This window comes from Cenococcum geophilum (genome assembly GCF_001692895.1).
Source record: "Cenococcum geophilum 1.58 unplaced genomic scaffold K441scaffold_8, whole genome shotgun sequence".
Taxonomy (NCBI): Eukaryota; Fungi; Ascomycota; class Dothideomycetes; order Gloniales; family Gloniaceae; genus Cenococcum; species Cenococcum geophilum.
The window spans coordinates 3,223,508-3,237,620 of NW_027137566.1; the positions used below are offsets into that span (position 1 = coordinate 3,223,508).

At 38.3% G+C, this 14,113-nt stretch overlaps 1 protein-coding gene across 1 annotated transcript; it reads right to left on the minus strand.

Annotated features, from left to right (window-relative positions):
- Window positions 1-708: 708 nt before the first annotated feature.
- Window positions 709-1,572, minus strand: K441DRAFT_674801 (GMC oxidoreductase; the record flags this gene model as incomplete). The annotated part of the gene is made up of 3 exons (XM_067650794.1): window positions 709-1,211; window positions 1,313-1,350; window positions 1,427-1,572. The coding sequence occupies 3 exons, from the start codon at window positions 1,570-1,572 to the stop codon at window positions 709-711; spliced, it is 687 nt and encodes a 228-aa protein (XP_067507677.1).
- Window positions 1,573-14,113: the final 12,541 nt, after the last annotated feature.

Sequence of the window (14,113 nt, forward strand, 5' to 3'; positions counted from 1 at the left end):
CTGTAATATACATCGCTTGGACTACAAAAATATTCCGTCGGGCTTAGAAATCTAGTGGAAGTTCCGGTCCACCGTCTTACACATCTTACTGTTTAGTAAAAAAAAAAAATCTGCGGAGTTTAAAAGATAATACAATGATGTGCACGACCAGCTTCCCTCCCTCCCCTTTGGCGAGCGCTGCGAGATTTCAATTTCGGTGCGCGCATCCAATCTCGCTTGGTTGCCACCAACTGCACATAGTAATTGTAGCGAAGCCGTATGCTTGACTGCAAGAACCTTGCTTCTGGCGGACTTGAAGCTATTCGTGATCAGCCTTCCTCCGCAGTGTCGTGATCTTTGTCAAATATCATGAAGTTTCCACCCGTCCGATATTGCCAAATCTCATCGGCAATCGTAGAGACAGTGTTGTGTTCGCGTTTTGGCGGAGGCATGGGTAAAAGAGAGAAAGAGGAAGCGTACGTCAGGCAAGTTCTGAGTTGCTTCGATTTGATTATCCTGGCCAACCAGAATAATTCTCCATGGCAACTGGTTTACCAGCCTCCCTATTATTGTATTATATAGCTACCAAAATCCCCTGATAGATGAATCAAGTCAAGCATTACATTTCAACAAGCAGCATGTGGTCCATGAGGCCAGCGCCTCGACCCGCGGCGCGATCCCGTGCTTCTCGAGTACAGCCTTGGGCCCGATCCTGGACAGCATCAGCAGCTACGGCGTGCGGTACGCTCCCGCTGCTAGGAGCACCTCATGGGGTGCGTACAGCTTCGTGCCGTTAGAGAGCTGGACCCCGGTGGCGGTTAGCGCGTCGTTGATTTTCGACAAGAAGACGCTGGCGACCAGCGTGTTGGGCAGGACAGCCACGCCTGAGAGCGGATACGCCGACGACGCCAGCTGCCGTAGCCCGTCCCGCCGGTTCTCATTCAGCTCGCCTAGCCCCGGCGGATTCCCGCGTTCGCGTCGGCGTTGAAGTCCTCCCCTACGTCTGCCCTCGCGGCCTTGATCGTCGAGCGGAGCGGGTAGGCGCGTCCGGCTGAGCTGGCGGAGACGAAGCGCATGGCCGCTGAAGCTGTGTTGGAGCGGGTCCGTGGTCGCGTTGAAGGTGTGCCCCATTTTGCGGAAGTAGGGGAGTTGCCCGCCGTAGCCCCACCAGGCGTCGTTGACGAGGCGGACCCATTCGTCGAAGTCGGATGAGGAGCCGCGGATCCAGCCGCCTGGGGGAGGGTTAGGATAGAGTTTTGGTTGGGTTTGATGGAGTAAGGGTAGGAGAATGGGGACTGAGAGTACGGGGAATGGGAGGAGAGGTGTGGCTTACATGAATTGATGATAGTCCTCCACCCAGGCCTTTGCCGGCTGGGCTGAAGATGGAGCGGTGGTGTCATCCCAGTCCCAGGGCGAGTTCAGAAGCAGGCCCCAGTTAGTGGCATACGGGGTGATTGTGTTGTTAGAGACGTCCGGCCCGGCTTCGATGACGAGGATGTTGAGCGCGCTGTTGTTCTGATGCAGCCGGTTCGAAATCACCGAGCCTGCCAGCCCGCCGACGACGACGATGACGTCCCAGATATTGGACAGCATTATTCGCTACCGTGTAGAGATATCCCCTTCTTGCTAGATTGACTGGGAAGGACGGGTAGGTAACGATCGTCCAGCAAGGCGGTTAGGGCTGTTTATGTAGCTTCTTGTGCCTGCTTGCTCCACATAGTCCCGGGAGACTAAGCTAGAACAGCTGCATGGGCCAGCTCTAGATATAAGTTAACTAACATGACAGGCGCTTTGATAGTTTGAATAAAGATAATGAGTCATGCGGACTTGGGACTTTCCATTCGCAAGCTGCGGCTAATGTGGTGCTTTGGGCAAATTAAATAATTCTTCGCATGCTCCCACGCGGGACCCATGCGGAGATGCGAATTGTACGTGGAGCATGGAGAGGGGGCAGGAGCTAAGGGGGTGTTCGGTTGCAATCTGGAGCTTTTTCAATCTGACGTTGATCCGTGCTTTCACCGGCGTCAATTAGTAGATAATTAGTGGCGCTTAATCTGGTGGTTGTACTCAATCTGAAATAAAGCCGACTGTTCAGTTGATCACTCTAAACATGCGAAACGTTGATCCCCCAACGTAAATTTTAACCCGAGTTTATAAGTAATAAGCCAATTAATTTTAGAGCTTTATTATATAGACTTTAATTAATATATATAGAGATAAGGTTTTCTAGGGGGAGACCCCCTGGGACCCCCCTATATAGAGCTTTTGCTTAATTTAGAAGTAGTAGTAAGATTAAGGCGCCTTAGTTACTACTAGGTAAGGATCTACTACAGTAACTAAGGCGCCCTACTTAAGCTAGGCTTAAGGATTATATTGGTTATAAATCTAGTATATATTTGGACTACAGAGCTTTAATATAGAGCCCTCTACGTAGGATCTAATATAGTAGATTATAATTCCAATTTAAAGCTTTATATACTAAATATTTTTAATACCTAATAACTAAATCGCCGTATAGCCGGAATTAAAGTAAGTCTACTACCCTAACTTAATTAAATACGCGTATAGGAAGAGATATAACTATATATAGAAACGTCTAATATAATTAAGTAACTACGTTATTACCTACCTAGTTTAGACGTATAATGACGCGATAGCTTAGCGATAACGTAATAGCTCAGCGCCGAGTAATAGGAGGGGGGGGAGGGGGAGGAGATTAGGGGTGGCTTAGCCACTGCAAGAAGGTTATAATATTAGTATAGTATTAAACTTTAAAAATCGTGTCCCGGGAGCTTAATTAACGACCCCTATATAAAATATTAATAATATTTAATTATAGAGCTTTAAACCGGTAGATCTCCTAGGAATACCTATTATAAGTAGCTCTAAGTATAAAATCTAGAATATTTAGTAGTGGTGTAAGTATAGGACGGGGTATATATTTGTGTTCCCAAATATTATTATATAACGTAATTTTTAGGTAACAAAAACCGCCGTTAATATTACTCAACTAATACCTACCGGAGGTTCCTCCGTCCTTCCTATCTCCTCTCTTACCCATCTCCTTATCCGATACTATTTATATTACTATATTAACTAATAAATCCCTTAGTAGAGACTAGGGAGGGGTATTAAAACGCCTCTAGCTCTTATAAGGAAGAAGAAAGAAAAAGAGAGGAAGGTATAGAGGAGGGAGTATTTATAGATGGGAGGAGGCCTATAAACGGGAGATTAGGCAGCTATAATATAGATATTAACGTTACTTAACTAACACCTACCGGACGCCCCTCCGTCCTTCCTATCTCTTCTTTTACCCGTCTCCTTATTAGATGCTATTTATATCGCTATATTAACTAATAAATCCCTTAATAGGGACTAGGGAGGGGTATTAGAGCACCTTTAGCTCTTATAAAGAAGAAGAAAAAAGAAGAGAGGAAGGTATAAAGGAGGGAGTATTTATAAACGGGAGGAGGCCTACGTATAGGAGATTAGGCAGCCATAATATAGCTATTAATGTTGCTCGACTGACACCTACCGGACGCCCCTCTATCCTTCCTATCTCCTCTCTTACCCGTCTCCTTATTAGATGCTATCTATATCACCACATTAACTAATAGATCCCTTAGTGGGGACTAGGGAGGAGTATTAGAGCACCTCTAGCTCTTATAAGGAAGAAGAAAGAAGAAGAGAGGAAGGTATAAAGGAGGGAGTATTTATAGACGGGAGGAGGCCTACGAGTATGGGAGATTAAGCAGCCATAATATAGCCAGTAATATTGCTTGACTAATACCTACTAGACGCCCCTCTGTCCTTCCTATCTCCTCTCTTACCCGTCTCCTTATTAGATACTATCTATATCGCTATATTAACTAATAGATCCCTTAGTAGGGACTAAAAAGGGGTATTAGAGCACCTTTAGCTCTTATAAGGAAGAAGAAAAAAAAAGAGGAAGTATTTATAGATAGGAGGAGGCCCTACGAGTACGTAATTTAGTAAGTACTAATAGCATGAGATTCTCGTATAAGATAGGCTTAATTACTTACTAAAATACGGGGTGTCTCTGTTACTATAGTAGCTACTACAGTAGTAGAGACGCCTTAAATATTTAATATAATTAACTACTAAGGCTATTAATAAGTAAAAAGTAGGCTACCAATATGGTGTAAATAATATAGTTATTAATATCGTTTATAGCCTATTTTTGCTTCTAGTATACGCGTAAATCGTCCTTATATTTAGCGTAGAGCTAGTTATAGGTAATAAGCTAGTTTGGGTCTAGCTTTACTATTAATATAGCCGTAGGTAGTATATCCCTTAGTATAGGCCGACTTAGTAGTTCTAGCTTTAGAAGATCGTCTTTATTCTTAGATAGGTCGATATACTACTATACCTCGTTAGTTTTAGCTATATCTTAAATAATAAAGAACTATTAAATCCAATTAGATAGCTTATTAAGGATAAGGTTAATTTTTAATTTAATAGAGGTCGTTATTTTTAGAATTTAATAGGTTAGAAAGGGTCTAGGTTAGGGTCCAGCTAGCGTCTTAGCAGAACCTTATTTAGACATTCCAAACTTTTAATTTAATTTATTAGTTTAGTGTTAGGAATAAAGGCAAATGGTCACTATATAAGGCATATTGCCGTCACGTATAGCAAGTTGCCATCACGTACTGCCGCGGCACTAGCGTGGTAAGGAACCTTAAGTTCCTTACCCCTTTCTTTAAGAATAAAAAAGAACAACAACTATTATACTACCTACGATCCGTAGCTACGTGATATTACCTTGTGTATCTAACACTAATCAGTGGTTAACTTTATAGTTATACCATAGAATAGCTAGGTATTCACCAAGAAGAGATAAGCTACTATACTAGTGCTACTTGTGCTAAGGGAAGCTGTCTTTTAAGGTTAGAACTGGTCCTAAACCTTAAATAGAACTCTTCCATAAATCTAAGGATCTAAAGGCCAGAACTAGTCCTAAGCCTTCCCTAGATTATAGATTCTTGCGTCTATTACGTAGAATAATACGCTTTATAAGTCTTTATAATTTAAGGCTAGAACTAGTCCTAAGCCCTATAATCGCAAATATATGTCACGAACGCGTACTAAACGATAATCCCTATACTACTAATATTCCCTTCCTCCGAAGATATAACTATGGCCACTCCAAACAACTAGAGAGACTCCTTACTACTAGGGGTAGCTATATACGCGAAACTCATTAATAAAGATTAGGACGCATTTACCTTTAATATAATAACCTGTACCGTAAAACAAGTTAATAGCTTTTTCCTACACCATATTCTATTCTACTGAGATAGCTACTACGCCGATTTACAGTTATGGGAATACTTTAGGGAGGATTTTATAGGATAGACCGCTGACACCTAGGTACTTAGTAATGTTAATATTATTTAGGATTTTCAAGACTCCCTCTAAAGGAATAGGGTATATGTTGCTAAGGACGGTAACCTAATTGCTAGTAATATTTACGCCGTTTTTACTAGTATAGAAGAACTAGTATAGACGGAAGCTAAGATTATATATTAACTACGGAAACCTAAAACTAACCTATATTCTTCGGAAGGTAACTTTAATTTGGAATAAAACCCCTAGAACGCTACTCTCCTACTTAGAGGTGCTCTCCTACTTAGAGGTGCTCTTCCTCTACCTCTACTATCTCTAACTCCTCTATTTTAGCTAACCGATAAGCCTTTATCTTAAGAAGTTACGAATCTAATAAAGGTATATTTAGATGAAGAGAAAAAGTTTAGAGGAGAATTGTATAATATACTCGGAGTAAAACTATAGGTCTTTTATAACTGCTGTAATAAGGTTAGAATTTAACGCCACTAGTTCCATTATGCTTTCTCTATTATATTAAAGGGACGGGCGGTAATGTTCTATTACGACTATATCGTAGGTAAAAACTATAGCTTTAATATAATGCTTTAGCTTACTAGAGCCCACTTTAAAACTAATAAGAACTGCTAACTCTATATATCTAAATAGCGGGAGACTATATTTTAGAGAGTTATCGCTTCTAACCTAATAACGACTTGCCTAGAGTGTCTTTAACTACTTTTTAATAAACTCTAGAAAATCTAATGTGGTTTTACCGAAACCTACTAAAATAAGAATAATCTAAGGGACTAGGTTATCTTAGCATGCCATAGCGTTCCTAAGTATAATTTGGCGCTATATAAACCTATAGATATATTTAAAGGAGTATATGCCAAACTACGCTCTACTGTAGGTACTATAATGCGAATATAAAAACCCCAATAATTCTATACTAAAAACCCTATTTAAACCGGGATTCCAAACTAATATAATTATAACTAGACTGATTGAATATATGGCGGCTGGAGTAGGGGATACGGCAGAGGGTATAATTAACGTTAACTATGAAGTAATCGTGGAGGTCCTTGTAGAGGTTCATTTCGGAACAACCGTTAAAAGAAGTGCTACGTTTGTAAGAAGCCAAATTGCTAGTTAAATAGACACTCTCTTAATAAGTGAAAGGAGGCATATAATAAGTTCCGATAGAGTGTAAGAAATGTTAGAAATTATAAGGTTACTGTGGCCTACTTTTAAAGCTTTCTGGTCTAATATAAAGGCATAGAAGACCTTAAGGATAAGGTTAATAAGGCCAAACAGCTCCTTATGGATATGGACATTAAGGACTACTCTCCCGACTAATACTTTACTAAGTATAGTAAGGTAAATGGTATATAAACCGTTGCTATCCTTAATAACCAATCTACGTTCTATTCTATTATAAAGTTAGATATCTTTAACGAGCCAAAGGAAAGTTCCGCGTTCTCCTTTAATAATAGATACTCGGCGAATGTCTTCTATGGTATTATGCTAGATACTAGAGCCGTAGGAGTATCTACAGTAGGAGAACCTTAAGTTTGAGCCCTTTAGTAGCTTAATAACTCTGTTTAGATTGACTATTTAACGGCAGGCCAATATACGATTCGTTTTAGCAAGGGTACTGCGATCTCTCTCGGCACAATTAGGGTCTAAACCCCCTTAGGATATATTACTTTCTATATTATTCCTACGAACACTCCGTTTCTATTTTGCATAAAAGATATAGATAAATTAGGCGTTAGGCTTAATAACCTTAAGAATATACTTATTTAGGGAGATAATTGGGTGCCCGTTATGCGCAAGTGGGGTTACCCCTAGTTGCTCCTTTATTAACTAGAAAAGAGTATTGCTTAAAGCCACTTAACTAAGTTAGAGCTATGTTAACTACACCATCGTTTTAGCCACCTATCTATTTACTAACTGCTTAGGGTTCTTTAACAAGTAGGTTATAAAGTTAAGGTTAAGGCAATTAAGTATTTTATAAAGTACTACTATCACTGCTAAATAAACTAGAAGTCCCCTAGCCGATTTAAGTTTACCCTTAAAGATAACTACGACTTTAACTTCTGTATTATTATTAATATTATATATCTTAACGGTAAGCTAGTCCTCTAAGCTATTAACTTATTAACCTCCTTCTAAGCCGCATGTTTCTTAAGGGATATATTAGCTAGGAATACATAGAATACCCTTTGGTTGTGCTAGATCGATATCTACCTAGGACCCCCTAATTAAATTATTTATAACGTAGAAAAGAACTTCTTATCTGCGGAGTTTTAACAATAGGTAAAAGTAATGGTAATTAAGGTTAAGGAAGTCCCTATTAAGGCACATAACAGTATTAAAAAAGTAGAGCGATACTATACGCTATTGCGCCGAGTATATAAGATTATTTCTTTAGAACTAAAGGATGATAGTAAAGAAATTATCTTACAGATGGCTGTTAAGGCTGTTAACAATTCCGCTGGCCCAGATAGGCTCGTACTTATATTGCTAGTCTTTAGCGCCTACCCTTAAATGACTAATAATTCTCTACTATCTCCCTCTATTATGCAATAAGCTAAGGCTATTCGCAAAGTAATAAAGGAGGTACGACGTCTATACGCTACGCGCCAGGTTAATAACGTACTAGGAATAAGAAATGGCCTAAATACCTTAACTACGCTTAATCTGCCACTCCAATCTAAAGTACGGGTATGGCGTAAAAAGGGAGGATAGTTAGGCCTATATAAACTTATTATAATTAATAGTTAAACTTATACTCTCTAGATGTCCTATAGACCTACTTAATTCCGTTTAACCGTTGTTAAGCCCTACTATAGGAATAATAGTTCCGAGCCTTTATAGGATGCCCTAAAGGATGCCCCGGAGGATACCCCGGAGGAGAACTATAATTAATATGCTCTAGAAGGAGACTATAATTCTAATATAGTTGTAGCAGATGTGCTGCAACTATGACGCGGTAGAGGTCGCCTAAAAGGATCACGAAATTACCAATACCTCGTTGATCTTAAAGAGTAATTCGTTGCTGCCATTAAGAATAGAGTTGAGTTGTTGATGGCCTTTATAACAGCTAAAGAGAAGGCTAACTTTAAGCTCGTAAAACAGCTCTAAAAGGAAGGTCGTATTATAACTCCAGGAGCTCCTTTTTAAGTATCTGATAAGTAGGAGATTGACGGTCTTATTATAAGAGGAGTCTTTAAATTTAAGAAGTATAACCCTACTAAGCTTAATGGAGTCCGCATCTTTAAGTTAAGAATAGTTAATAAGATTAAGGGCAAAGCTACTAATACCCTATTTGAGAAATTAAGGCTTATTATCTAGGGCTATAATAATAATGGTAAGGAGATAATTTTTATGCAATCTCCTATAATTTAACGAGCGAGTTAACGAGTTATTATCGCACTAGCTCCCTCCTTAATAAAGAATGGAATAGTAGTTTATTTGCGAGATATTACTTAGGCCTATACCTAATTAGAGACGCGCCTTTAGCGCTTAATACTGGTATACCTTCCAGAGCAAATTCGCCACCAATATCCCGAAGATACGATTATGGTTGTGCTTAAGCCACTATATGGAATTGCAGAGGTAGGAACCCATTGGTAGGCTACCTATAGTAAGCACCATAAAGAGAAGCTTTTGATAACTACTTCTATATTTAACCTATGCTTCCTTATTATAACTACAGGAACTCCGTTTGGAATTATTAGTATATAAATTGACGATATAATTATCTTGGGGGACGACTAATTCTTAGCTCTTAAAGAAGATGAGCTAGTAAAGGCAAATCTTATAGTAAAGCTAAAAGAAAAGCTTAATTTAATAACACTATTACTCTTTAATAGATGTATCCTCTCCCTAAATAAGGATTCTATTACTTTGCGCTAGAAGGGTTAAGGTAAGAAGATTAATATTATTAACGTTAATTCCCTAAAGCAAGGATACGTAGAGCAACGCGCTTGCGGAGCTTATGTTACTTCTATCTGTTAACCCGAGGCTTTATTTAATCTCTCTATTGCCGCCTAACACCAGGAACTAACTAAGGATAACGTTCTTGCCCTAAATAAACGTCTTTTCTGGCAAATAAACCATCTTAATTGGGGACTACTCTACGTGCCTATTAATCTTCCTACCGCTAAGCTCTTTGTATTTATTAATAGATCATTTGTAAATAATAAAGATTTTAGCTCCTAGTTAGGATATAAGATTATTATTATAAACAAATTTACTGGAGAGAATGACTTTATAATTTATAGTAATCTTATCTATTAGAGCTTAACTAAGAGTAAGCGCGTTACCTAAAGTGTTTTGGCGTTAGAGATATATAAAATGGTTGGCGGAGTTAATATAGCAATTGCAATTGGAACTACCCTAAAGATAATTATAGATTGACTCGAACTTCCCGTTATCCCTATAATCGTATACACCGATTCATTTTCCCTTTATAAGTATTTAGTTAAGCTTAGTACTATAAAGGAGAAGCGCCTTATAATTAATATTATGGCACTTCGGCAATCCTATAAGCGTTAAGAACTCTTTAAGATTTAATAGATTAATGGCTAAGATAACCTAGTAGATGCGATAATGAAGGCGAACCTAAACAAGGCACTAGAGATGTTTGTTAATACAAATACTCTGCGTGTACGAGTTAAAGGTTGGGTTAAAAGGGAGTCCCTAGAAATTTCTTAGTCACGTGAGGTCTTAAGATATTTAGGAACTTCGACCGGCGGTTAAAGTTGTCTGATTGGTTAGATTCTGCGGACCCTAACTTAAACCAGCTAATTAGGATTTTCCATCCCCGGGATGGAAAATCGCTATTGGCTCGCTTACCGCTAGCGCCTTGGCGGCCCTACTGACAAGATACCTACCCATAACTTATAAGCAAGAAAGCACCATATGCTAAGAGGCAAATTTTGGGATAGCGAGACTTATATTGCAATGGCAATAGTAAGTAAGGAGAATTAATTTTTGTTCCGCTAGTTAAGCGGTATATATATATAGATAGTAACTATAAAAGAAGAGTTGCCAGTGTTGGGAATAAAGGCAAATGGTCACTATATGAGGTATATTACCGTCACGTGTGGCAAGTTGCCATCACGTGCCGCCGCGGCACTAGCGTAGTAAGGAACCTTAAGTTCCTTACCCCTTTCTTCAAGAATAAAAAAGAACAACAACCATCATACTACCTACGATCCGTAGCTACGTGATATTACCTTATGTATCCAACATTTAGATTACTAAAATCCAAAATTTTGTTACGGGGAGCGCGATTAATAACCTGTTAGCGACTCAGTCAATCGAGGCACGAGCACGGCAAGAGGGACGCGCAAGCCTATACGATTGGTAGTCTATAAACGAGGATCTAAAGCTAGAGAAAGGAAAGGAGAAAAAGAGCAGCGCCGGTTGAAGTAGGGTTCTTTTATGCGGTCCTCTAGTTACGTAACCGCGAAGTTCTACTAAGTTCTGCCAGTGCCGTAATATTACCCCCCCCTCTGTAAAAGCCTGCCCTTAGGCTTTATAGTCCGTATTATGCTTATAGGGCGTTCTTATCTTTATATTCTTTTAGTAGCTTATCGTTTTTACTATACTAGCACTCTATTTACTCGTCTAGGTACTTTAGGGGTCCTAGTTTATTAGGGTAGCAGTTATAGAATTCTTAAAGCTTATAGGGACTACTAATAAAGTTCTATATAGGGTACTAGGTAGGATCTAGGTTATAGCCTTTCTAACTAACGCGGTACTTTAGCGTTTTCCTTACTAGTTTATAGGCCAGTACTTCTTTAATTTCCTATTTGTTATCGCCATTAACTTAAATTAGTAGGGGAGGTTTGTTCTTTTATCTAGGCAATAGGTTATTTATAGCTTTCCGTAGCTTATCCGGTAAGAAAATAGGGTAAACCTTAATTAAATCCGGGAGCTTTACTTTATATAAGTTACCTATCTTCTTAAGGACCTTATACGGTCCTGCTATCTAATAGTCTAGCTTACGGCTAGGCCGTTTTATCTTTTAGTTCTTTATTATAACCTAGATTATATCGCCTACGGTAAAGTCGGGTTTACGCCTATACTTATTTACCTGCTATTTTATTAATTTCTAGGCCTTTTCTAGATTTATACGGGCTACCGTCTAGGCTTCCTCTAAGCGCTTAGCGTACTGCTAGGCTTCCTTATAAAATAGTTTCTTGCGTATAGTCCGTAGTCCTTCTAGTCTATCCTAGTTAAAGCTTATTTAGGGTAAATACCCTATTTCTAGTTAGATAGGTGCAAATCCCGTAGAGTTATAGGGTAGGGTCGCCTGGGCGTAGTCTATTAGGAGTAGTAGTTCGCCCTAGTTATCCTAGAAGTAGTTAATAAAAGGCCAAAGTCTCTAATTTAAATATTAATTTATAATCTTTGTCTAGCTGTCTATCTAGGGGTAGTATGCTATAGAGAGCTTTAGCCTAATACCTAGGATCTAGGTAAACTTGTTCTAAAAGGCCGATATAAATTGCGGGCCGTGATTAGATATAATAGTATTTAGTAGTCTATAAATACGGTAGACGTAGTGGATATATAGTTAGGCCGCCTCCTTAGCATTAATATTCTTATAATAAGGAATTAAAAATGGGCGCTTGCTAAAGCGGTTAACTAGAATTATAACTATATTATATCCGTTATGGTTTATTAATAGCTTATAAAAGTCTATAGAGATATACTACTAGGGGCGGTTAGGTATTGGGAGAGGTTTCAATAGTCTTAGGGTCTTATCTCGTGGAATTATAGATCTATGGCAGCTATTGCAGTTTTGTATATAACGGTTAATATCTATAACTATTCTAGGCTAGTAGTAGCGGTTACTAATAATCTTATAGGTCTTATTTTTTTTAGGGTAGGCCGTAGAGACCTAGGTATAAGCTTTAGTAATAAGCTAGGTCCGTAAGTTTTGTTTCTTAACTACTACTAGCTATTTCTAGTGCTTAAGTAGTCCATTTTTAAGGGACTATAGGCTGATAATATTCTTTGCCTTTTTACGGTATTCCTATAAAGAGGGGGTTATTTGGTTGGCCTATAGTAGTTTATTAATAAGGTTAAGTTTAAAGGAGTTAATAGGATATATCTCGGCGCCTAAGGAGTCTATGCTTAGTTCTACCCATATTTAGGGATTAAGGTATTCTGGTTATAGTAGCGTTTAGGTTTATAGTAAGATCTTTATAGCTATCTGGTTATCTAGGTCTTGCTTACGCCTTATAAAAGCGTCCGCACGGTTTATAGCGCCTGGTCTATATATAATTAAGAAGTTAAACTAAGATAGGGTATCCGCCTAGCGTACCTGCCGGGCCGTAAGGGCCTTAGTTATTATAAAGTATTCTAGGGCCTTATAATCTAAAACTACCTTAATTGGCTTAGGGGTCCCCTCTAGCTGTGTACGCTAGTGCTAAAAGCTAGAGATAATAGCCAGCATTTCTTTGTTATAGATGTGGTAATTTAGCTTAGCATTTATTATAGTCTTTAAATAGTATATAATAGGGTGCCACTCTCCGTCCGGTTACTTTTAGGAAAAAATACTAGCTATTACGCTATTTAAGGTGTTAGTTTCTAGTATTAAGGGCTATTCTAGGTTAAAATAGGCAAGTAGGGGAGCTGATACTAGCCGTTTTTTAAGCTTATTAAAGGCCTGCCTATATATAGCGTTAAAGTAGAAGGGCTGGTCTTTTTTAGTAAGACGGTTAAAAGGCTAGGTAATCCTGCTATAGTTCTTAATAAAGCGTTAGTAGAAGTTATAAAACCCTAAAAAGAATTATACCCCCTTTACGGTCCGTGGGGGTGCCTACTAGTTAATTACGGCCGTTTTCTCTAGGTTAGTTTTAATTCCGTTTATACTAATAATAAAACCTAGGTACTTTATATACTTAACACTAAACTCTAACTTCTTAATATTAACCTAGAGACTAGCCTTGCGGAGCTATTATAGGACTTTATAAACATACTCCTCGTATTCTAGCTTATTTTTAAAGTAGATTATAATATTATCTAAATAGGCCGTATAGAAATCGTTAAGGTAGTTAAAGAGTATATTATTTATATACCGCTAGTATATAGCTAGTCCTTTAATCAGTTTAAAAGGGAGCACTTTATATTTATATATTCCGTAATAGGTCTAAAATATAGTAAGATCTTTAGACCTAGGGTTTATTCTAATTTAGTAGAAGGCCTAGTAGATATTAAGCTTTATAAAGACCTTAGGTCTACTTATTTAGGCTAAAGTTTTATTAAGTAGGGGTAGCAGATAGCGATCCTTACGGGTTATATTATTTAGCTTATAATAGTTAATATAGAAGCGGAGTCCTCTATTTAGCTTTTTAATAAAGAGAATAGGTAAGGTAAAAGGGGCTTAGCTAGGCTTAATAAAGCCCTTATTTAGGTTATTAATGAGATACTGCTTTATAGCCTATAATTCGGTAATAGACTGCTTATAGAGGGGGCTAAAGCTAAGGGTGTTTTCTTTGCCCTGCTTAATCTTAATCTTATAGTTATATAGTTAGTGAGGTAGAAGTATATTAAACGCTACTTTAGAGAATACGTCCTTAAATTTCTAGTGTTAATAAGGTAGCTTTTATTCTACTAGTTCCTTATCTATAAGCTTACTTTCTTATCTACTAAGCTTATTTCCCTTTTCCTTAATTATTTAATTAATTTCGTATAAGCTTGTTATAAAGGCGATAGTATTAGGCTAAACTAAGTTTTAGTAGAATCCTACGGCACTAATATAGCAGAT